This window comes from Accipiter gentilis, chromosome 11 (assembly GCF_929443795.1).
Source record: "Accipiter gentilis chromosome 11, bAccGen1.1, whole genome shotgun sequence".
Taxonomy (NCBI): Eukaryota; Metazoa; Chordata; class Aves; order Accipitriformes; family Accipitridae; genus Astur; species Astur gentilis.
In genome coordinates this window covers 25,669,851-25,693,924 of record NC_064890.1, presented here as the reverse complement: position 1 = coordinate 25,693,924, position 24,074 = coordinate 25,669,851, and the positions used below count along the sequence as shown (strand labels likewise).

Sequence of the window (24,074 nt, the reverse complement as noted above, 5' to 3'; positions counted from 1 at the left end):
TTTTGCCTGTGTTCTAATATTAATACTTTACTTCTAAGGAAAGTCTACATAAAACCAGGGAAGGAGAAATGCTGTAGCAGGCCATGACCTTAAACCTGCTCTTGGCCCACAATATGCATTTCAGCACTATTTAATACTCGGCTATCCTTTCATGAGATGCATCCACATCACCAGATTCCAAAGAAGGAGATAATAAAGAGAGTCTCCTGATGAAAGAGAGTTGAAGTTCAGTAGAAAGGAATGAGAACCATGCCTCACAAAAATCAGTGTAAATGTATAACAGTGACAAACAGATGTTGTTCAAACTCGCAGGATTGACAGCAGCCATTTCTTTCAAAAGCCTATTCAGTTGATCTCTTGATATTTAGTCTGTCTCACATTAGTTGAATAGACAAATGGGACTTCCAGACAACATAAAATAGTAGATTTGCCAGGAATCCACAGGACTATTTGACGTGTAGTCTCGTCAAAAGTAGGGAGCACAAAACAGAATGGAAAAAAGCTCTTAAAAGCAGGAGTTAAAAATGCAGTTAAAAACGCATTGCAAGCCTCAACTTTCAGGAAACGTAGACAACCAGAAGTATTACAAGAAGTTACTTGTTGCAAGCCTGCCTTTACTTTATGCACTATACCTGCTACACCAGCCCACTTTCCAAAGGCCACAACTCGCATTCCTTTATGATCAACCATTTTTTCATAGTCAATCAGTCGAATTTCCTGAAAATACATAGCAAACTGAGTATTAAAATTTTCAGTGAATGCAGTCAGTGGCACCTTGCTCTCCTAGGAACTACCTTTTCATATGTTTTTGTCATTCTTCGTGATAGAGGCTGATGGGCATATATGAGAAAGGCAAGTAATTCATAACAAGATGTAAGTATAAAAATAAAAAAAACTAAAGGTTGCATTGAATTCTTGTTTCAAAGAGTCTTTGCACTGCCCGTGCACTCTTGGCACAGAGCTCCCCAATGGGCCACTCTAGCTGCTGCAGACCCATTCACATCCTCTGCCCAGAGGCTGCTCTTTCTGAGTGAACTGGCTGCCTCAATCTCTAACGACCAACACGCACTCCAGCTTAATAACTTTCCAACAAGCCTTCGTGCTCACACAGCATGAACCTCCCCTTAGCACACGATACTTGCAACTCATCTGCCTTACACACATAAACAGAGTAGCGCTGCAAGCACGAGATCCTCTGAGCAAGAAATACTCAGCTCCAGGAAAGGATACTGAAATCAGTCCTCATTAGCCCTCTACAAATATGTATGCTGAAAGTAACCACACTAGGCAGCAAGCTTTCAATCACACTTCAGCATTAGGTTCAGCTTCCACCCCATGCTAACAGCCAACTGTCTTCACTATGACACAATTTACCTGTCTTAGAATCTCATCCAAAAGGGGCATGTTTGCCTCTTGGGCTTTAATAGTGTGAGAGAAGAAGGCATAGTTCTTTTTAGGGATTAATTTGTCCTCTGGAGGTCTCTTCACACCTAGTATCAGAGAAGCCTCGGAAATATCTTCTTGAATAATGCCACCTGCTTTGACATAATCCTATGAAAGAGAAAAATCAAAGTAAATTTTTCTAGTCTTTTTCATATTCAGATCTCAGCACATAAGCAACTAGAACAGACCTCAAATAGATAATTCTATAAAGCAGAAACAAGTTACTGCATGTGATATGTTCATAAACCTCTTTATCAAATGGGGTATCAAATATCGAACTGAATTTCCATGCTAATATCCTATTATACAAGGCCAAAACATAATTACGTGTTAGTAAAATCCTTCATCTTAAATTCACAGACTACAGAAAGGATATTTTACTAAATTTAAAGTATCTTATAGTATTGCAATTATGAACAATCTTTTGTAATGTGCTGAAATACTTGGAAATAAGTTTAGAGAAATCTGACAAATTAATCTGAAGACTGATGACGTGTGATTTTATAAAATTGTATAAGACTAAGTCCAAGCTGAAGAGCAACTTCTAAAAGAATGTTTTTCCATATCAAAATTTATTTTTGTTCTCCCTTATCTCAAAAACATATTAAAATTCCAGCTTTCAATATCATAGTTGTGTACCTAATGTGATCTGTGCTTTGGTGAAAGCCAGCACTGTGCCTTAATTAAAAGGTGATATGAGCAAGTGATCACTAATTCCCTACTTATGTTTCAATTTTTGTCTGTTGGCTCACATACCTTACAGTAGTGTATTACTGCTGCTACAAGAACTGTAAAAGCTCTCAGTCCTGAAGGTCACAGCATTAAAGAAAAAAAAACCCTCTCTCCTCATTTTACATGAGCAGGAATGGGATTCACCAGATCCCTCCTTTCTCTTTTTTTATTTTTAATATGCTTATTTTTCAAAGTGTTGCCTCCATACAAACAGAAGACAAAACCACCAATGTTAAATGAATTCCCAAGTTTCTACTTCAAAAGCACTGACGACTTCTTCAGAGACGGATGAAAGGGCAAGAAATCAATAAAAATAACTCCAAAAAACCCACCAGTGTGCCAACATTACATTAAAAGTCTAAACAAACTACCCCTTTTTCTCTCCACTAGGACACAATTACTCCTCACTTAACAACAAAGCTAATAATACGTTTTCTCATGTATATCCTTTGAATATTATTTTTCCTGTACTATAGTTAATAACTGAACTACGGTTTTGCTTATCTAACTCCAAATGGGACCTTACCTTTTCATGGATGGCTCTCCGGTTTGACGGCTGCACCAAGACCTTGTATCCCATCTGCGTCAATTCCTTAACATGCTTTGGTGCCAGAGGTGCTCTTCTTTCCCATGCATTAACATCTTCTCTCCTAATTGCCAGCACAGACTTACGATGATACCAACACTTAGCATGATGGAACGCACATCTACCATTTGTGCGACTAAAGGCTCGGAGCATGGTAAAGCCTGATGGCAGCAAAGACAAAGTAGTAAAATAATACATGTATACAAATGCTTCGAACATTTTTTGTGCAAAAGTTCTGGTCTCCTTTAACATCTGCTGTAAAACACAAACCATAAACTTTATACTCTAGTTAAACCCTACTTTCGTGAGACATGACATTTTGTGAGTAATTTCAGCGTACTTTGTTGCATCTCAGTTTGTGGGGTGTCGTTACAGAAACAAATTGTTTGTACTACTGTAAAAGAAGGCTTTTAATGTGTTCAATGTACCAAGTGTTTAATTAGATAGCTTAAAAAGAATGCTGGAAACTTAAAGATACCAATTAAATTCGTTAGCCAGCATAAACTGCAAAGACCAAGCACTTACCAAAGCTTGCACAAGAACAGTAAGAAGTAAAACACACAGAAAGAAAGTAGAACACAGGCTGTAACGTAAGCAGTTGATTAAAAGAGAAAGCCCAATATGTAAAACCAATGCTAAGTATTTTTACATAACTAATTCTTACACAAGCTGAAAATGGAAGATAAAGGACAAGACCTTAACTACTGCTTAGCAATCAGCACATATGTGGCCAGGAGCAACAGGTTTTCTTCCTAATAAAAATTTTATGCAAAGTGGAAACGCTTCATTAGGACAGATTGCCACTGCAGAGGATTATCCCTTTATTTTCTCTCTCCTCGTCTTCACTCCCAGTGAAGCATATATGCCACTGCTTAGCTCTGCTGCGAATGGCAAGGGCTCTGCACGGGTCCAGCACCAAACACCTAGGAGCCTAAGGACTTCAGATATTTCTGTGACTAAAAGATGTGGATCTCAAAGACAGAGACTTCAAAGATGTGAACCTTGGTTCCAAAGCAATTTTAACTGATAATGACATGAATCTCTGTATCCGCATCACTTGGGAAATCTTGTTTGTACTCATGCCTCAACCTTGTAAAGTCTCTACACGCCTAAAGCCTTAAGAGGTCCTGTTTAACTCCAGGCTTGCTTAAACAGAAAAACTAGCACGCGAAGGAAGGCATGAACAGAAGGACACAGTCCTCTACGCTAGCTCCTAGTCTGGTCTTACTACCATTGCTAGATTTGCCCACCAGCAGAAGTTACTGTACAGAGGCTGGAGCTATTTTATGACACTGCTCTTCAGCACACTAAGGGCATCCTCAGACAGCACGTCAGTACCTCTCGAAAACAGAGGAAGCCTTGTCACACAATGTCACCTAACCGTGAGAGCAGTTCACACCGTTGCACTGGACCTCACACCCAGGCCTGCAGCGGAGCAAATTTCCCTCACGCAGAGGAGTCCTACAAGAAGAAAAGTGCCTCTTTCAAGCGGGAGCGAGCTGCCCTGCACTTGCAGCCTGGGAGGGGGAACCAGGGCAGTAAGCAAACACTCCGTGTGACCTCTGGCCCGACAGAAGTTCACGCACATGCCTCCCTGCGTACGCTCCGGCTTAGCCGCAGAGATACCGACATCCCGCCGTAAAGGTGAAAGTCACTTCGCAATTCGAAGCCTGCTGCAGAGCAGGTGAGCCCTCCCCGGGCCACCGGGGCTGCGGGGGCCCTTCCGCACAACTTTGGCTGGCACCGAGACCAAAATCCCGCTGAGCAACACAGCAAAGGCAAAACAACCCAACAAACCAAGCAGAACCAGCGGCAGCGATCTGAACGGGGCCCTGTTTCTGGGCCGAGCTGAATCCACTCGCACGGGCAACCTGCGCCTCCGCCTCAGACCCAGCTCAGCCCGGCGCTGCCCGCGCGTTTCGCCCCCCTCTGAACGAGGAGAGGCGACGCGCAGAAAGGGAAAAAAAACCGGACCCCACTGAGGGAGGCAGGGAGCCGCCGGCTGGCAGGGGCAGAAGCGCCGCGACCGGGCGGCGCCGGCGGCGGGAGGCCGGGACGGAGCGGAGCGGAGCGGAGCGGGGCGGGGCGGCCGCCTTGCCGGCGGCGCTGCCCGGGCGGAGGGCAGCAGGCCGCGCTCGCTGCCCCGCCGCGGGGAGCGCCGTGCCCCGCCGCCGGACGGCGCGGCGGGCAGCGCCGAACCTACCTCAGGGCGAGCGCGGCAGCGGGGCAGAGCGCGGCCGCTCGGCTGGGCTGGGCTGGGCTGGGCTCGGCTCCCTCCTGCGGCCAACGTCCGGCGCGCCGCCGACGCCCAGGGCGGCAGCCAACCGCCAGCCGCCCTCCGGGTACGCCCTTCGCTGCCCGCCAATGGCGAGGCGCCCTGGCCGCGGCGTCACGGCGCCCGCCGGCACGCCCCCCTCAACGCCCCCGGTTCCTGGAAGGCCCCGCGGCCCCCTCCCCCTTCCTCCCCCCCTCCCCCCCCCGCGGCCTGAGCAGCGCCCTGCGCCGCGGGGGGAGCCCCGCCGGCCCCACGCGAGGCCCCGCGGGGTCCCCAACCGTCCCGTGTCCTCCCCCAGCGCGACACGGCCCTGTCCGCCCCGCGGTGCGTTTTGCTGCTGCGCCTCGGCGCGAACGGCGGGCGTACGTGCTGTCACGGCGGTCCTGTGGGGTGTCTTTGACCGATTATGTCCGATTTAAAACCGGTACGCGATGGCCTACGTGAGGCGTTGCCGATCTTCAGCTGGAGCTCAGTCCTTGAGTTGGGGCCTTTTTGAGGGGCCTCGACTGCTAGGTTGCCTTATCGCAAATAATAACGTGATGCCGTAGCCATAAATCGTGAAAATTGTGAGGCGTGTGAAACCAAAGCCAAAGCAGCGTCACGCACGGGGTTCGTGGGGTGAAGAAGAGCTCTCCCGTCAGAGAAAGGCAGGCTGCGCCCTGCGGAAAGCACACCTCCGCGAGTCTCCAGAGGATAGAGCTCGTTGCTGTTACCAGTCTCTGTTAGTAGGTGTGAGGACAGAGCGTGAGAAGGTGAAGCATCACGGCTGCACTCAGCAGAAGCCACAAGGACTAAAGGGCCTGAGGAGAATTTGTCCTCATCCCACTTCGCCACAGCGAGGTCTCTCGGAGACAAGGGAGAAGTTGGGGCCATGGCGCAGCCTCCTTCACCTGGACTAGCCACTACTACTTGACTTCTTCTGAAGAGAGTTAAATTTTGACAGTGCAGCCACAACATGGCTTCAGAGGTACCTCTCCATAGATTATTTTCTCCTTATAGTTTTCTTACTTTTCTTTAAAACATGCCCTTTTTTCATGCCTTAACTTTTCCCTCTTCTCCTCCTGCTTCTGAAAGGCAGCATTCGACTGACTGATAAACCGTGGCTTCAGTTCCTTGGTTTAGATCCAAGTATTTTCCTAATTCACCAGGGCAGGACAGGAGAGCTGGAAAACAGCAGCAAGGCTTGACCTGCGCTTCAGGTTTGCTACTGTAATACAAATTATATGGGGAGGTGAGCGTTAGGGAATGAGACCCAGAATGGATCAGCAGAGATTTGGGGGGTGAAAGGAGGTAAGGACTGAAGGGGAAGATCTGGGTTGTGTGCTTTCAGAGACTGGAAGTGAACATAAGGGGGTGAGACCTGGAATGGATCAGCAGAGGTTTTGAGGGTTTAAGGCCTCAGCAGAGCAAACAGAATCAGTGATGTTTAGGGATACTCTATGAGTACAGTCTTTCTCTCGGCTCACTAACTCCCACTCTTCCCTGTCGAATCTCAATGTCCAGAACCTTCTACAATCTGCCTCACCTTCCTGCAGGATTTTCATCCCTTTCCTTTCTTTGCTGGAGAAGAAAGTTACCTCCGCCAACTAATGCCTGGACCTTTCTTTTCCCTGTCTCTCTGAGGTATGAGGTCTACAGCACACCCAGCCCTGCAGAAGTTCCTGTCCATCCTTCCGCTCTTCTTGGGATGAGGTCCATTGCAGTAGATAGGGGCTGGGTCCATAGGTGGGAAGAAGTGGTGGGGGAGAGCTGGCTAGAAGGACTTGAAGAGCACTGGATTTTGGAATCCTTCTGCCATGAGAACAAGGGCGGTAACTGCTCTTGGTTTCTGACCAAATAGAAGTAAATTAAAAAGCTATAACAACAACAACAACAACGACAACTTTCTGGATCAGAAGACAGATTGTCGCGATACAGCCTGTCAACGTACCATGGATTGCAAACTGCCCCCTTGCTTGGGGTCAGAGGAGGAAACCATACCTCTCAACCGCCCTGCAGAGATCAGCTTGGGCAGGAAGCTAAGGCTCCAAAACCAGCTCCTACATATAACATTATTAAAATGTATGAATCAGTTTCATCTGAATATTGAGGACCAAAAAGGATTGGGATAGATCTGTCTGTCAAGCAGTAAGAGACATGAAGAGTCTTATGTTCCCTTTGGGCCCAAGAAACTGTGAGGCACAACAAGCTTTTTGCTTGGCCCCAAAGACTTCAGGAAATACTGCTGTTGCACAAGGGCATTGTGTATATGCCCCCAGTGTCTAATTTCCACTTCATGGGCTTAATAAAGCACATATAGTTCTATAACTTACATGTGTAGAGCATAAATATATCCATGCCTTCTAGAAATTGTATCTTTTTTTCCTGTTTTATTGATAAAATTTGCCAAAACTGCTTCATTGGAGGCAAATTTGGTTGTACCCCAGAAAGTGTAAACTAAATAGAAAATTAGAATAATTATGCCATTCTTCAGTCCGTGCACTCAGTGACTCTAAACTACTCATAAAGAACTGTTTTTTCAGAGGGGGTTTTTTTTTCATTTTATGATTAAATGCAAATATGGACTTTGGCAAGAACAGAATTCTTGGTATGTGCAAAGTTGATTCTTGAGAATCAACTCATTCACAAAACTCAACTGAAATATGACCATTGTTCTTGCAAAAGCATGTAATTATTTAGTGGTTGTAGAATTTAATTCAGCCGTGACAATGAGAAAGATGCAATACTGATGGTGCCTCATAATTTTGTGTCATTTCATCATATTGATTACTTCATAGTGTAAACTAGTAGAAAGTACATGGCTGAATCCATCATTATACCCCTGCACAGCCTGTCTTTGATTAAATTAATGAAAGTATTTTAGGAGCTGCTTTGTTTGTTGAATGAATTCGGAACCAAACCATGATGAATTTATTGCAGTAAGTAGACCTCAGCAAATCTACTTGAAGGAGGGCATTTATAATTATTTTCTAAGTTTTCAAAATTTTTGGAAGGTCTTTCTTTGAATAAGATGTTATCTCAAGACTGTCTACAATAGTTTCTTATAGGTTTAGTGTCGAATTATGTCTCAGCACTCACTTGGTCCAACTTTTGCAGACAGGAATCTAAACCCAGAGAAATGAAGGATGAGACTCCCAACATGCTCTGTTTTGCACTGGAATTCCCAGGCCTGAGGAAATGCATGGAGAAAGGTACTTACAGAAACTGAGCAGGGACCATCCTGGCAACACAGCAGAGCATCCCAGGAGAAGGAACTGTGCCTGAACCTAATGCTGCTCAGAAAGGAGCTGACCTCTTTTGCCAAGAGCTGTCAGCTGTGAACTCCCCCAGGAGTTTGGCACTTTTTCCAGGCCACGTCTGGCTTTCCAATAGAAATGTTACACAGATAACACTCCCTTGTCTCCCATGCTCCAGTTTGGCCACTAGCCAAATGCTTAGAGCCTTCTACTAGAAAGTTGAGGGCTATTTTCAAAGTTGCAGTGTCATTCAAAACAGAGTTCAAAGCATGTGTCTGTAGCATAAGCAACTAGAAAATTGAGGTTTCTAAAGTGAGCCTCTTTCAGCTTTTTACCTTGGAAGATACTCTGTGTAAATGACTACTTATAACTGAAGGGTCTTATATCTGAGTCGCCACTGAATGCCCTAACTAGTGTGCTGGGAATGAAAAACTTTTTACAAGTTTCCACTGTCCTTTCTGGGGGCCGTGGTATGTTCTAGACACCTACTGGATTGGGTCCTGTAGATGAGAAGGGTAGGCTGATTCCTAATTTGAGAGTGTTGCTTGGATATAAGCAGGAATGAAGCTCCAGTCAGCTCTGCAGACACAGAACTGGATTTTAAAAAACAGTGGGTAAAACCTTTTTTTTAACATCAAGGCATTTCACTTTCAAAACATTTCTGCTTGAAAGAACTTTTTATTTTGAGATTCCTTCATGTGTATATAAAAGGACTTCACTTTTAGCTAAAAATCTATATACGCCACTTCACTTGGGGTCAAAGTATTCTTTCTATAGTTTGAAATTATTGGGGTTTATACATTTTAGTTTACTGATTCTTTTAGAATGTTCTTCTAGGGAAATGAAGTTCCAGGCTGGGCCAAAACAGTCAGCAAACCAATGATCCATCCACCTCTATTCTCAGAGAGATACTTGGTGTCTCTGGCTGTATCCAGCAGCAGAACTTTAAGTGCAAGCAGGAGGAGCAGAGCAAGTAAGGACATGAATGAGATACTCTGCCAAAATGCCTATCGGACAGTTGGTTTCTGCTACAGATTTGCCATCTTTCTGAAGGGAAATTGAGAATTTTATCAGCACAATTTAAGTCTCTTCCTGCATCTAAAACAGACCAGGTGAACTGCACTCTGAAAAGTGCCTACTGTGCTGCATAGAGAAAAAGGCAGCCTAAGTAATGAGTGTGGGCTCATGCTGTGACATTATAAAGCCAGGTCAGATGAATCCCACCTGCACTGTACTGTGTTCCAGACAGGGAAGGCAGAATTGCTTAAAAAGAATAAAACAAATCTGGAATTCAGGTCTTACAAAACATGCTAGTATGGAATTGGAGCTGTTTTCTGTAACAAATAGCTCCTGTTTGGGGTGGACCGTGATTCCATCTGTCTGACAATCCCTGATTATAAGGTCTAATTCTTACCCAGCTGGAACGCTTTTTACCCAGCACTGTGGGGGGAGTGCTGACTTCCATTACGGTAACAATAAACTCCCAGAGCACCTAAAGAGAGGTGGACTTCATAGATTTTATTCTTAGACTATCAAGGATAAATCTTGAATCTATTGAAGTAAATTAAAAACTCACGCCAACTTCTGCTGGGCTAGGGTTTCTCCCTAGGTCTCAAATGAACAGGGGAATTGGCATCCTGAAGAGATTTTTGCAGACTGTGTATCTACCTGTCAAACTCTGTTTCTTGTTTAATTCTGATTTTATACTGGAGAGATCAAGAAGCTCCAAGAAGCTTTCAGGCTTTCAGTCAGAATGAGGCTATTGAAAAACATGACCTTTTATTCAAAAGCCACTACCTGCAGTGGCTGTTGACTGCCACTGTGAATTCTGACCTCACAGCAGAGTACTCGACATCACTGAACAGCACAGTGTTGTGTTCCCTACAATCATGTAGCGAATATATTTACATTCCTATTGCCCAGTAGGGGAAATAGCCATCTCTCAGGGCTTACAGCACCCCCAGAGAAAGACCTTCTACTTTTAGTACCACCTGAGGCACGGGGTATATCTGTTCACATTTGTACACACTAGAATTCACAGTAGTATCATATACGTCCATGTTCACCATAAAACTTGCTAGCTTTGCATTTGCAGTGGATACTCAGACTGCTGCGTCAAATTGAGATGCACTTTTAAGTCATTCTCATCATTCCCAAGACCCCACATAAGTATTTTAAAATTGCTCTGAAATAAACCTAAAGACAGAAAATTACAGCCTGAGATACCAAATTAGTGAATTGACTCATTAGAAGACAAATACTAGGTTCATTGCAAGAAACAGCAGCAGCTCAGCTAAAATAATCTGTCTGAAATATACTTCCATAAGAATCTTCATTGAGTCTATTAATTAGACTTACCGATGTTCACGCTAGTAGGGCTTTCAAGTCAATAACAATCTACCACTAAGTATGGATCCATAGTGTGAATAAAATCAAAACCGGAGCCTTCTTTTGAGAGAATTGGGGTTTAGTGCTTAAAGAGTCCATTAAAGCAATTATGCCATAGCTGCATTAAAAGTGCAACCTTGCTTCTGAGGATCCTTCAGCAAATAATGGTTGTCCCTGCCATAGCTCCTCCAGCGGCGGTTTGTGTCTGTCAGAAAGTGCTGACCTTCTTCTAAAAAAATCATAAAACCCAACAGCTTTTTGCATTTCTCTAGCGCTAATGTCTTTATCAATTTGGCAGTAGGAGAATGTGTATTATTCACATTTTAAAGCTGGGAAAAATGACAGAAAAATTATGGTTCAACCCACAATTCACATTCAGATCAGTGTAAGAACAGAAGTTCAGGACTTGACTAATGTTTTTTTTGCAAGAGTTCTTGATTCTTTATGGGCCTTTAAAATCAGAGATTTAAAAGTTCTTTCAACAAAACCATGAAAATAGTAGGTATATAGTGTATAGTGACACGTTCTAGACCGGCACAACTATCTCTATAGCCATGTAGTAAAACAGAAGTGAGCTGGCTGAAAAAAAAGCTATTTTTTAAATGAGGATACTTTTCATTCTCCGTTACAACTCAGCAGGCTCAAACAACTGAAGGTGTGTGCAGGCACGGGAGTAAAGTGGGACAGGGATGGGAGGAGGGAAGGATGATGTCTGTTTAAGCCACGATTGCCGATGAAAAAAAAATGCACATTACACTATTGCCTTAATGTGCTGGGGTGCAGCTTCCATTGAGAAGTACATGTTGGAGCAGGTCCTGAAGCACAGGATGTAACCAAAATTTTAGAACCAAGAATAACAACCAGCTGTCCCAATCTAGGTCCCCAGTGTGCTCCTGCGTGTCATCAGGGTGAAAGTACACCCAAGGGTCAGCCTTCAAATGACATGTGATTTCTGGGTGTCATAATAAGGCAATTGTGGAACATCTTTGGAAAAGATTAGTCAAAACATTTCTTCGAAGGCACTTCTACTTTGACCCAATTTGTGTGCATACTGAAATGCAGAAATTACTCTTTAAATCTGGTTTTCACTTCTGTTCAGTGGTTCAGCTGTAAACTAGACTATGGTTAAATTAGAAGGGAAATGCTTATATCACCAGAAGCTATGGGTAAAAATCAGGACATAATCTAATGAGTCTTTTGCATTCCTAATTTCTGTGGTACACTAAAAAAGAAAAACCAACGATGCAAGTGAATGAAAAGAGGCATATCATGAATGATCACACTTCCATTGTTTCCTTTGTCTAGTAAGAAAAATACCAAGGTGCAGAAAAAGTTTACCTGTTTGATTATACATACAAATAAAAACAGTTCAATTGTCAGCCTGTGTGTAGTGAAGCTAGTATTGACCTCAGAGCTATATAAATAAAATGTGCAAATTGCTTTATACAATATGTCCCTGTGTAATAAATGGATCTCACTGGTTATGGTTTATCATGACAGCCCATCAAAATGTAAGGTTGTATCATATATAAATGACTGGGTTTATTTTCGCTAGTCTATAATGTTATTGGAAAATGGAGATGAGGATCCGGCTGCCACCAGATTTTCCCATATTCTGATCAAAATTCTTCTTTGAGACTAAAAGCAGTTAAAATTGAACGTACTGAGATTACCCATTACACGTAATGGAGATTACCTTCATCTCTGCAAAGGAAGAGGCCACTTGGACACTTCCCCTCAGTTTTGGAGTTGCAGCTTCCCTCTAGCACGAGAAGCGCAACTGCATTTTGGCCTATACAAGGAAATTTCTTTATGGTTGTTTAAAGTCAAAACTGATTCTCTAAACATAACATGCAGTTTGTTCATGCAAAGGTGCATAGCAAGCACAGAGAGGTTACAAATATCCACGTCTAATTAAACTTTTTTCCCCAAGTTTTACCAGCCTCTATGCAGACAGCTGCTTACATCTCTAGCAGGGAGACCAAACCTCTGATGATGATTCTCTTCTGGTAAAAATGTCACCTCCAGCATCTGAAACCTGACGCTGTCTGCTGGAGAGGTAAATACCAAGTTATGTCCTTTTGATCCTCAGCTCTGGCGTTGTGAAGGAGGAATGAGAAAACAAACTTGCTGTGCAGGATGTAAATGTCTTATTTGCCATTTCACAATTAATGATTCTATTATTAGTGCTTCTTTAAGAAGTGAGACCTTTGCTATCTGTTTTTCCTCTGAGGTCCCTAACAGCTCTGCTAACTCTGTAGAGTCCAGTAGAATCAAACTGCTATGAGGAAGAAGATCTGATAGTCCCAAAAGTAATGAAGTGTCATCCTTATTCTTACCTTTCCCTCCTGTTTATGAAAAGAACCCAATGCGTAAAGGAAGTGCAGGGAGTTTTAACCCCTCTGTCCTGGGCAGAGCATAATTGCAACACTTTTACTGGAATCACCTTCCTGATAGAATTATGGAGGACAAAACTCCACTCTAGCATCATTATAACTACTTCACTCTTCTGTACCAGCTCAAAATCTTTAAAGGTTTTGAGCACTTTCCAGCATGAGCCACATGCTGCTTCTGTGACTGGATGAAAGTACATTCATGTATGCCATGGCAATTTCTACATCCCCTCTGAGACAGAGTCAGAGGAGCTAGCTAGAACTTCTTTGAATCCACAAGATGAAACCAGGAATTCAGAAAGTCCTTCAGAACAGTGGAATATTGCTTGAAGCCTGCCTGCAAGTCCATCTTTGCACCTTCGTAAGATCAGATGTAGAAAAATGCATGCATTTTGCCCAGTTGCAAGTCTGTCAGTGTCTCATCTGTTCTACCAGGGGCAACTCTGGTAGCCCTGCACTTTCTACAGATAGGCAGAACAATGCAGCTCCACCTTTCCTCGGCACCACTGCCCTCACAAAAAGTGTTGAAGATATCTGGTGTGTCATTGCCCTGCATAGCAAGATGTATTGCAGCTGGCTGCCTTTTGTTGAGTGCTGGGAATTGGCCAATTTGCTTGCCCTGTTTCTGTTGCTATATCTATAAAACTAAAGCCTTACCCAGACAGGTACACAATGAAACTGCCTACATCCAGCATGACCAAAATTGCCTTCTCTAGAGTCAGTGCTTCTGCTTTTAAAAAAAGCTAGTGGATGGAGATTTGAGTCATATGTACATACTGGACTGGAAGGTGATCTTCAGGAAGCTGAGTATTTCTCTGCCCTTGGCTTGTTCAAGAGATTAGCAGCATGAAAGCCATCCAAAGAGTTTGCCTGACATTTGTGTCACCAGATTAACTAGGACACTCTCTCTCCAGCCTTCCCCCATCACATAGTTAGGACCATGCTGCATTTTCATCTACCTTTTACCCCTTGGTCTTAATTTCCGTTTTGTTGCTTTGTTCCAATCATCAATTCTTCTCTTTCAGTTTCAGCCACTTAGAGTAACAGATTTTCTGACTCAAGCAAGAGGGGGGTGGGTGCCAGGTTGGGGGTTAGTTTAGAGCAAATTCTCAAAGATAGGGCCAGCTAATATGTTCCACCAGCTTACTACTACAGTTGCTTTCAATATCTTCCTTCTCTGATACCACTGGCTAGTGCATCTCCTGCCTACTACTTCTTCTCATCAACAAGCTTTGGTCTTTGTCCTGATCTAGTGTGATCCCCTGCTTGCTCATCTCGATACAGCAGAACGATTACTTGAACCTTGGTTAGATTTTTTTTTAGTCTAGCCTCTGTTTCTTCACATCTACACAGACTGTATCTCATAATTTGCCTTTTCTGTGTCCTCTGAGATATCCCCAATTGTCTTTGCTGGTTTGGGCAGTACTTCCTTTTCACTGAAACTCTTTCTTCTCAAGCCTGGTGTCCCCGGCTTACAACATCTGAAGTGCGAGTTTCATGTGAGATGACACACAGATACACACTCACAGACATGCACACACACTCCCTCTCAAGTTTACAGCTCAGGGAGCAGGACTGGCTTCCCAATTAATAGCTCCTCCATTATTCCCTAAAGGCTCTTAGTATTTTTCCCTGGTGAGATCTTATCCCTGGCATTGTTGTGTTTCCTCCTTGCTCTGCCTTACATTCTACTTTTATTTAGCAGAGAGGTGTTTTCAAGCTGAGGTAGATACCAACATAAATTAATAAATAAATAAATCATACTAATCTCATCTTCTTTCTTCACAATGTGAGCTTTCCACCCCAAAATTTGTTAGCTGATGAAGCCTGGACTGAAATCTTTTTTTCCCCTGTTCTTCTCCAAAATAGGGAGTGTTCTTACCTGATTGTTAACTGTAAACTGTGGTACATTAGGGTAAGAGCCTGAATAGCCTTGTAGGGGGGATGAAGCCTGCTTTGCTTTTCCACCCATGTAGCTATGGCGATTCCTTTCACTCCACCATCTGGAAGAGTGCAGTGCAAATGAAAAACAGCTCTCCAGAGAGGGAATATGAGGGCCATGAACAGGACCTAGACTAAAAAAATCTAATGCCATGAAGATTTTCCCATCTTTTTAAGCGCCCTGTTTTGCTGTGTGAATTTTATGACCTGGTTCCTTTTGCCTTGCAGCTGATTCCACCTGCCCAGGAATCTGCCCAGTTGCCTGATACATAAAATGCTTGTTTTGGCCTACCCTTTAAAAAATACTTTTGTACCCAATAAATACCTTATAAAACATCATACCATTAAAAAAGGCACATCATCTTTCTATGTGATTCCAATATTTAGATTTTTAAATCTGATATGTTTAAAAACATTATAGGAAAAATTATAGACCCACTACCTAAGTAAATGTGAACACATTTATATGCACATAAACACACACATACAAACGTGTGTATGCATACTCTTACTCTACATCTTCATCTTCTTCAGGAAAGCATTTAAAATACATCCAGCACACACATTTGGAGAATAAAAAATGTGCTGAAAACTAGTGTGCCACATAAACTGTTCAGTAAAAGGATTAAAAGCTTCATATTGCGTTTATGAAATCAAATCTTTGTGTCTCTGCTCTGTGCATCCCATATCATAAGATAATGAATAGTTCCATAGCAACAAAAGTCTACCACTAAACCACTACCTTGATTTCAATTCTTGAACAGAACACAAAAACCAGAAATATCAGCCCTAAACTTGAGATAAGAGCAATGATTTAAATAGGCTGGTTCAGAGTATCTCTTTAATCAGAAAATTAAAATGTTTATCCTTTTGTCATTGAAAAGAAGGACATTGGAATGAATCAAATAAGGCTGCCTTTGAGTTCACAAATTAAATATGTTTACACAATTATAAAGTCTTTGAGCCACCTCAGCAATTTTTAGTGATTGGGGTATTGCTTTAACATTCATGTAGAATTCAAATTACTAATGGCTCTGACACTATTCAGGAAAATACAAGAAAGGGTCCACCTATTAGGGAGATCAAGACGGAGAACAGCAGCATGTATTAACTGACTTAAAAGCAAATGGTTTTGCTACTAAAAGAGATTCTAATAAACCATCAAAATCAAGGCACAGGATGCAACTGCATTTGTTAGTGGCCAATAACAAACTAAGGAAAATTCTCATTCAAAGTGATTATAGAACCATTTTCTCTCTCTCAAATATTAGAAACCAAACCACATTTCCAAAGAATTAAATAACAAACTCCCCGTTCCTTTTAACAAAAGTATGCTGTTCTGATGTGAGGTCTTGCAGTTTACATATTAGCTTCCATATGCATGAAAACCAGCTACATGCTTTCCTCACAGCAATATTCCTGGAGACTTCAGACGGTAAGACACTGAAAGCAAAGATATATGATAAACACATAGTTCAATACTTCATATGAGATCCTTGAAGCATTTGGCCATGTCCTATCTGTTCTTTTTCCTAAAACACCCACATATGTATTATAGTTAGTCTCTCCTCCAGATACACTTGAAAATGCTTAAGTAAATTAGTATTTCAAGTATAGTTATACTATTACCTTGAGATCCAAGGGGCCCAATTCTCAGTTATATTTATACCCTTTTAATGACTTTGCAATGTAGTGGGCTTCTAAAATGCTTCAAATGCATATAAACAGCCCCTCTGAGAGTAACCTTTGTCTAAGGAGTCTCTTCTTCAGGTACAACAGTGGCACAGGGCTCCAGAGCATCCCTCTTCCCAGAGCCCTGTGCCAGGAGACAGAGCAGGAGTGTGCCAGCAGCGTATTCGGCATTTGGTGATCTAGAACTCTGCTCTGGTTTCCAGACCTCGTGCAGAGTGCCTTCTGAATTTACAGCATCCTTATCGATCGCTGAGAAAAAAAAGCAGGAGTCAAACCTTATGGTGACAAAAGTATCAGTGATACTTTATTCACAAGTCGGAGCTTTCGTTATGTGCCTGAGGGGATGAAAACATGGCAACAACACGCTAGAGTTTGTCATACCTTCCCAGCTTTTGTCCAGAGCAGAGCATAAAATAATATTTTGGTCTAAATCTGACTGAATATTATAATGCTCTAGGAGACTACTCTGCCAGAGATGCCAAACCATTAAGAGAATTTTTTTATAAATAGATACATATGTGTGTATATAGTGTGTGTGTGCATGCGTGTATGTATATACAGAGAGACCATCTTCTGAATTTAGTTAAAATAATACAATCTACCAATTTTGCTTTCCTAGAAGAAAATGCGGTAGTTAGTCACAGAATCATAGAATCATTTAGGTTGGAAAAGACCCTTAAGATCATCAAGTCCAACCATTACAAATCATTATACTTTATATGTGATAACTGATGGCACAAGTGATCTCCCTGAATATAACAGAAATGACATATTTTGGTGTAATAAGAGTTCAAGAATTAAAAAAATAATAATTAGAAGTGACCAAAGTGAAGGGTTTTTCCAATATTTCACTTAACAAAAGAGTTCAAAGATTTTGATCATTCAGTTCAAACTGAAGAATCTTGGTTCAGCAAACAGGAAACTTCTTTTATTTTGAATTATTATTAACATTCCAAAATAAAATTACTTCAGTTTATAAAGAAAATTTTTAAAAATACTAAATATCTAAATGTTTGTTTTTAAAACATTTGGGATAGCCACAGAAAAACTCAGTAAAAATAACATGAAGTCCTGAGTTATTTAGGTTAATCCAGATGTTCTGATATTGAAAAAGAAGCCTCCAGAGGGCGGGAAATGTATTTTTTAAGTGGCACAGGTCTCTGAAACCCGTGACTATTCTTTCTGTTGAGCTGAAGTTTATCGCGTGCAATTCCTCCCTAACATAAAGCCGAGGGATGTGATGGACGTTCAGTGAACAAGCAGCTTAGGCAGTGTCAAGCGTTGCCTATCTCCAAGTGCCATTACGCTCTGCTAGTTCCAGTGTGAAAGCAGCGTACTTCCAGAACAGAGGGGAAACACTAAAGGGCTTCTTGGACCGCTGCAAGGGGACTTGCCAGAGCAAGTTTCCCTCCTCTCAGGTGATCCTGCGTTAAAAAAAAAAAAACATTCGCCATGAGAAATTTAGAAATGCAAAGGAATCTGACTTTTAGTCCCTGAACATTGGAACGAATTCAACACCTAGCATTGACTGCTGGCTGGCTCCGCGGAGGAGGGACCGCTGTGCTCTGGAACAGGGATCTGGCAATAGGCAACATTCCTGCTGGGAGAACACTGCCACATCGACAGCAGGGAAATCACAAAACCGGAGAGGAGCAGTCTTTAATGACAGCCATAAATGCGATTTGTAAAAAAAAAAAAAAAAAAAAAAAAAAAAAAGAGATTTTTGCTGTGTGTAAGAGGGAAGGACGTTAGTTCCTAAAACGTGAGAACAGGTGGGATTTTTTGCCAATTTTAGACCAGGTTATAATGTGTACGATGGGGAAAACATTTCCACTGCAACAGTTTAAAGTGCTGGTATATCTAATGAAATCCGTGCACTGCCACTTTGCCAGCTCTTCTCAGCAATACAGAATATGTCCGCTTGATGGCACCAAATTTTTTTTTTTTAAACCTCCACTCAATTCTCTAACAAAAGAGACGCTGAATTCCGATGAGATAATCAGGAAAAAACCATACTTTTTTCTGACCACATTTCTTTTCTTAAAAATCTGAAGTTGTTTATAAGAAACACAGTGAATTTGTGACAGCGGCTTTGTCTCTTCTATTTGACCATGACCATGTAGTCATTCGAACTGCCTATTTTTTTCCCCACTGCTTAGAGAGTTATCTCCTTTCAGTGAAGTAAAGGTTGTGTTATCATGTTGTTATAAGAGTCAACTCCTGCATGTGGATGAATCATGCATTTTAAGATAAATTTTGGTTCTAGCCCCATCCTTGGAACTCATCATGCATTTGCTTGTTTTAAAAATGGAAGGCACCCACACAGATCATAGCAAAATAACAGGCAATTTTTTAAGGGCTGAGTATCAGTTTTGACTCTTACCCTAAATTACCTGTTGCTTGTTAGTAGTAATTACTGCCTAGTAATTCTCCAATAGCCTTAACTATTTTAAAAATAACTTTTAAACCTTGCTTGTCTGTTTCATTTAGGCATTAAAAGTGTAAACAAGCAAAACTGTAGTTTAAAGAATTGCCCAGTTCTTGGAGATTTCCCAAGCTTTAGACAGTGGTCAGCATCATGTACAATGTACGAGATAATAATAGATCACGTACTGGATAATAGTAGATTACAGTAAACATCCATTTATTGTTTCTCATCTCCTCTTTCAGCAATAAGCCGGGTGAGGCAGGGCCGAGCCCTGGGTCTGTGCGGTACCTGCATGGGGGAGGGCGGATGACCCGGTTCATGACTAAGCCTCCCAGATACTTCAGTCAAACAAATGATGCCCAGAGCCATCTGTTGAGGTTCTACAACTGCAAACTAGCATTTTAGCCGTGTGTAATGAGATCTGTCATGCTTCTGTCCGCAAAGCAGAGAATGCAGTGCAGCATTGGGAATTGGCGTACCAGTTAAGGGTTTTCAAGGCAAAAGGTAATACCAGAAGTTTTCTGCCACAGACTGTATTTTTGTCTGGGCATTGTAGGAGTAGACTCTGCAATGCGTGCTCTGTACAGACGTTGTGCATATGTGCAGTAGACAAGCTCTGGATGTGCTGTATTTATTGTGCAGGTGCAAATCAAGTACTTCGTACGTGCCAAGCAGGGCTAGCACTTCCCAGGAACGTCACGTTTACTGTGTGTCCGTGACAGAGCTTCTCTGTGGATGCACATGCACCGTCACTTAGATGTTCCGATATGCAGCAAGATTGGAGCTACTGTCACTGCCGTGACCAGGCTGCTAGATGTCCCAAGGTCTCACTCAACTTACGGGAAAAAGGACTTCTTTGGAAAAGCCTAGGTACGGGTTGCTTTCATCCACAATCACCCTCCCTTTCTGCCACATGCTGTCTTTTCCTGCCCTCGAGGTCCAAACTTCCCAGCTGAGGCCTGAATCCACCTCTAAAGGACTCCTCTGCTCCGTAAGTTTTAAGGGATTCTCCAATGAAACCTGTTTGTCTACCTGCAGTTCACAAATCTGTGATCAGAATGATTTCCTATCTTCTTCAGAAGTATCTTTCAACATCTTAATTTCCACAGGGTTACTCTCTCTGCTGTGAGAAAGTAAGCCACTTGCCCAGTCCTGGTTCCTATCAGGAAGATTTCCACACAATAGCTCTATTTGAGACCTACTCTTGAGGTCCAACCCCTCCCTTTAAGGATGTGAACATTTCAAGTAGCTGGGGTTCTTGGACCAGGAACTGTACCCAGTCACTGAGGTCAGTGTCTCTCATGGCCTGGCTTTCCTCCTTTCCTCTTTAGAAGAACAGCATGGAAGAAAGCCCAGTTCTACAAATACATAAGGACAGCATAATTCATTGAAAATCAGTTATTGTTTTAAACAAGTCATCTTTTATAATTTCTAATAACATCAGTCGTTGCAACTAACTATAAAAAAAAAAAGCTTTTCGTTTGACTTTACGCTCTTCTGTCATGTCTTCTCTGCACATTGCCGTCATTCAATTATTACATGACATTTATGGTGTTTCATTTTCTGTTAGAAGCTGGAAAAAATTGGTGAGGAAATCCAAGAGCCTGTGAAAAGAGCATGAGCCTCCTTTCTGGCTCTGGAAAATACAAGAGCAATCATTACTAGCCAGAGCTTTATTAGAGATGAAAAATAGCAGCTGGGAGCAATATTTGTCTTTTCCTCACACAGGAAGAAATCTCCTGGCACCATAGCATCTTCACAAGCCAGTTCAGCTATCTAGAGTCCAGCCCAAAGCTGCTTCTCCGGGAGGAGAGATCCTGCCAAGGCACATCAGCCCCAGCACACGCTCCACTGCTGCTGTTCTGCTGAACTATGTGGGTTTTAATTAACAGATGTACTTCCCCCAGGACAGAGGTCTGACAGCCAAACTCATTTTTCATGAGCAAGTTAATCTCACTTAAACCTTTAATTTTCCCTATTTAATAGAGGTTGGTCATATTAGTCTTAATTCACAATTAAACCAGAAGTTACTTATGCCACAAAAAAAAACAAACAAACAACAACCAAACACCTCTTTTAATTACTCTTTCCCCTCCCAGATTCCAACAACTACTTTTGCCTGAGTAGTATCCTGACAACATACCCCTGATTTAGCTCTCGTGTTTTAGCAATCATTTACTGCCGTTCCACACAAATTCTGCATCCTCTCATTTTTGTTACTGAAAATTATTTTAAATTAGAAATAGAGTCATGGAGCAAAGAGAAAAGATGAATGCCAATGCCAAACAATTCTGCAAGCATCCTACTTTTGCCTTTTTTTTCCTGTCACATGGGCTTTCTGTTTCGTTATGGTTGATGTTATGAAGTTGTTAGGAAATTACTGTCTCTGTGCTTAGATTCTGTATGATTCTGGCTGTAAGATCCCGCTTTGCTCACTTTCTGTTTAAGGGTATTTCTGATATGGGTTAGTAACAACACTCAAGTCTAGGTGCCAGACGCTAGTTTGCAGAGACAGGAGGTCTGGGCTGTTTTGCATCTGTATTAATTATAGTGGAGGAGCCCAAGCAAGACCCAGGACACCCACACGTTTTATTTACCTTTCCCGTGTGGGAAGCCAGCTGACCCTCTCCAGGGCAGGTGTAGAAGATGCCCAACACGTGGGCAGTAGGGATAAACTGGGACCTAGGGGTCCAATAAGAGTTTAAGCCCTGAGATAACATAACAGGCATGAGCCAGGGTACAGGAATACATATTCAAATTGCTGTTTATTCACAGGCCTTTTAGTGTATCCACCTACAGTTCTCCATTGCCATAAGCGGTCTCACAAAGATAGCGTAGTATCAGCAGAAAAAAAAATTAACTGTCCATGGCATTGAGCAGACTAATGCCAGAAATGTGTTCTGCAAGGGCTTTAGAAAACAGAAGCCGCTGAAGAGAGCTGAAGTAAGTGGAAGGAGTTAATGGTGTTAATCTGTGCAGGATCTGAAGCAGCTAAATGGTCTGCAATCCAGGAAGCTGCTAATTTCCGAATAGTATTGGGCAAAAAGACAGAGATATCAGCAGAGCAAGAGTCTCAGGTGGCAAGCTTACTGAAGCAGAGAGGGAAAAAAAATCAGATAGATTGTTTATGCCATTTGAGTCTTATTGTTTTGTCAAGAAAAAGACCCTTCATACAAAGAAACGTTTTCCATGAGAGAAATCAGGAACCCACAGAGGCAGCTAGTGAGTGGGTAACCCGGTTACACCTACTAATACAAGATAGCTATTTCACTGGTAAAGGTTACATCATGATGATAAAGATCACAAGAGGATGACACTCAAAAGAAATACAAAAGAAATCACTAACATAGGACAATTTCACATTAGAAAAAAACATTAGAAAGCCAGAACAAGCTACTCAGAAGAGCAGAAATATTCCCGAGCACAAGCGACATACATATTCTAAACCAGAAACGTAGTACCAGCAAATAATAGCACACACACAAAATGCGGCAGTATGACACCAGACAGTCCAGCTTAGAAACAGAAGCATGTAGCAAAGGCAAAGATGTTGCAGGTTTTTAGCAGATGTGGATTATATCATGCAGGAAAGAAATGTGTGTCATTAGGGAAGCTATGTGCAAAGTGACACAAAGCAAAGCATTTTACATGAGCATCCCGCACAGACAAACAGAAGAAACGGTGCATACAGGGAAAAAAACTGAAGAACGTCTCCAAAAAAAGTAATGTAGCAGCATGAAACTATCTTCCTTTTGGCTACTAGACAAACTAGGAACTGCACTGTAGTAAAGCATATGCAAATATCTAAGCAGATCCAGAAAAAAAGATTACATTTAAAAATGGATGTTGAAATGCAAATAAACTGCGTCTCTTGAGAAAGAAGGGAGATAAAGTTTAGCCGATACCATGAGACTATTATCTTTTGGGAAGTATGATTAACAGGACATACAACATAGAAGGCACAGAAGGAAAATACTAAGACCACCACCAAAGGAAGGAAATGCATCAGTCTGGTTTTCTATGCAGGAGGACATGCCTGCAAAGGGAGCACATCAAGGCTGATACGTCTGCTAAAACTGGTAAAGGACATCTCACAGCTGAGGAAATGAAAAAAGAATGTTGAAAACAGAGGGTATTGCTGTTATTAAGAAGAACAATTAGTCACGGCATTTCTGAATGCCATCTATTTTCTGAAGAAAGCATAGTATGTGGGTGGAATTAGGTAACTGGTGCATGTGGCCATGTGCCTACCAGAAAGGCACAAGAAGGTGTTATTTAGCCAACTTAGCATTGGGTACTTACAACTATAGACATGTGCTTACAACTATAGACATATACCCCAAGCTGATTATCACTACTCCTTCTATGCTCGATGGGAAAAAAAAAAAAAAAAATTAAAAAAAAAAAAAAAAGAAAAAAGAAAAAAAGCACATCTAAAGCACAGTTCATGCAACCAGTTTTAGAGGAGATGGATCATGCTCTAGAAATGCTTATTTCTCTCCGGTGACTCTAAGGGGAGTCTGGGCAGGAAGATCATTGGTAGACGACTAGACTGTGAACAGCTTCTATTAGGGAAGATTAATGTCAGACAAAGCACCAAAAGAAATGCTTTCCAATGATTCTTTGTATCTGTTGGACAGAATTCCCGAAAAAAATGCATGTATTTTGAAGTCTTGCTTGTAACACTTGATTAATTTTAATATTTCTAGGTCATTTTCCCTTGCTGTGGGCCATTTGACCCAGGACAATATGTTAAGACAGGCTCATCACTTTTTATAGAATCAGTGACACTACCGGAAAGTGGAGACATCGTGAGTATAGAAAAATATATACAACAACCTAAATGCTGCTTCAGGCCTGTGTCACCACACCAGACAGCACCAAAAACATGGTTCCACGTCTGAGTGGACCGTATCACTGAAGAAGCTCTGGCATCTTCTTAAAGCTTCTTAAAGTTTTC

The 24,074-nt window shown here is 42.0% G+C and overlaps 1 protein-coding gene and 1 long non-coding RNA gene across 4 annotated transcripts in view; one reads left to right on the top strand and one right to left on the bottom strand.

The window, feature by feature from the left end:
* Positions 1-5,013, bottom strand: part of AASS (aminoadipate-semialdehyde synthase) — a 32,973-nt gene extending 27,960 nt beyond the window's left edge. Inside the window, exons 1-4 of one of the 3 annotated variants that reach the window (XM_049813672.1) lie at positions 4,965-5,013; positions 2,702-2,922; positions 1,375-1,551; positions 633-717 (exon numbers count right to left, since the gene is read on the bottom strand). In XM_049813672.1, coding sequence (XP_049669629.1) covers positions 633-717; positions 1,375-1,551; positions 2,702-2,914 — 475 coding nt within the window. In that variant the 5' untranslated portion in view covers positions 2,915-2,922; positions 4,965-5,013. Of the gene's footprint in view, positions 1-632; positions 718-1,374; positions 1,552-2,701; positions 4,455-4,964 lie in introns of those variants that run through there. The other 2 variants (XM_049813671.1, XM_049813673.1) reach the window with 2 other exon arrangements.
* Positions 5,014-5,437: 424 nt separating this feature from the next.
* LOC126044301 (uncharacterized) lies at positions 5,438-12,039 on the top strand. The gene is made up of 2 exons (XR_007507633.1): positions 5,438-6,003; positions 8,133-12,039. It is a non-coding gene; the product is annotated as an uncharacterized LOC126044301 (long non-coding RNA).
* The last annotated feature ends 12,035 nt before the right edge of the window (positions 12,040-24,074 follow it).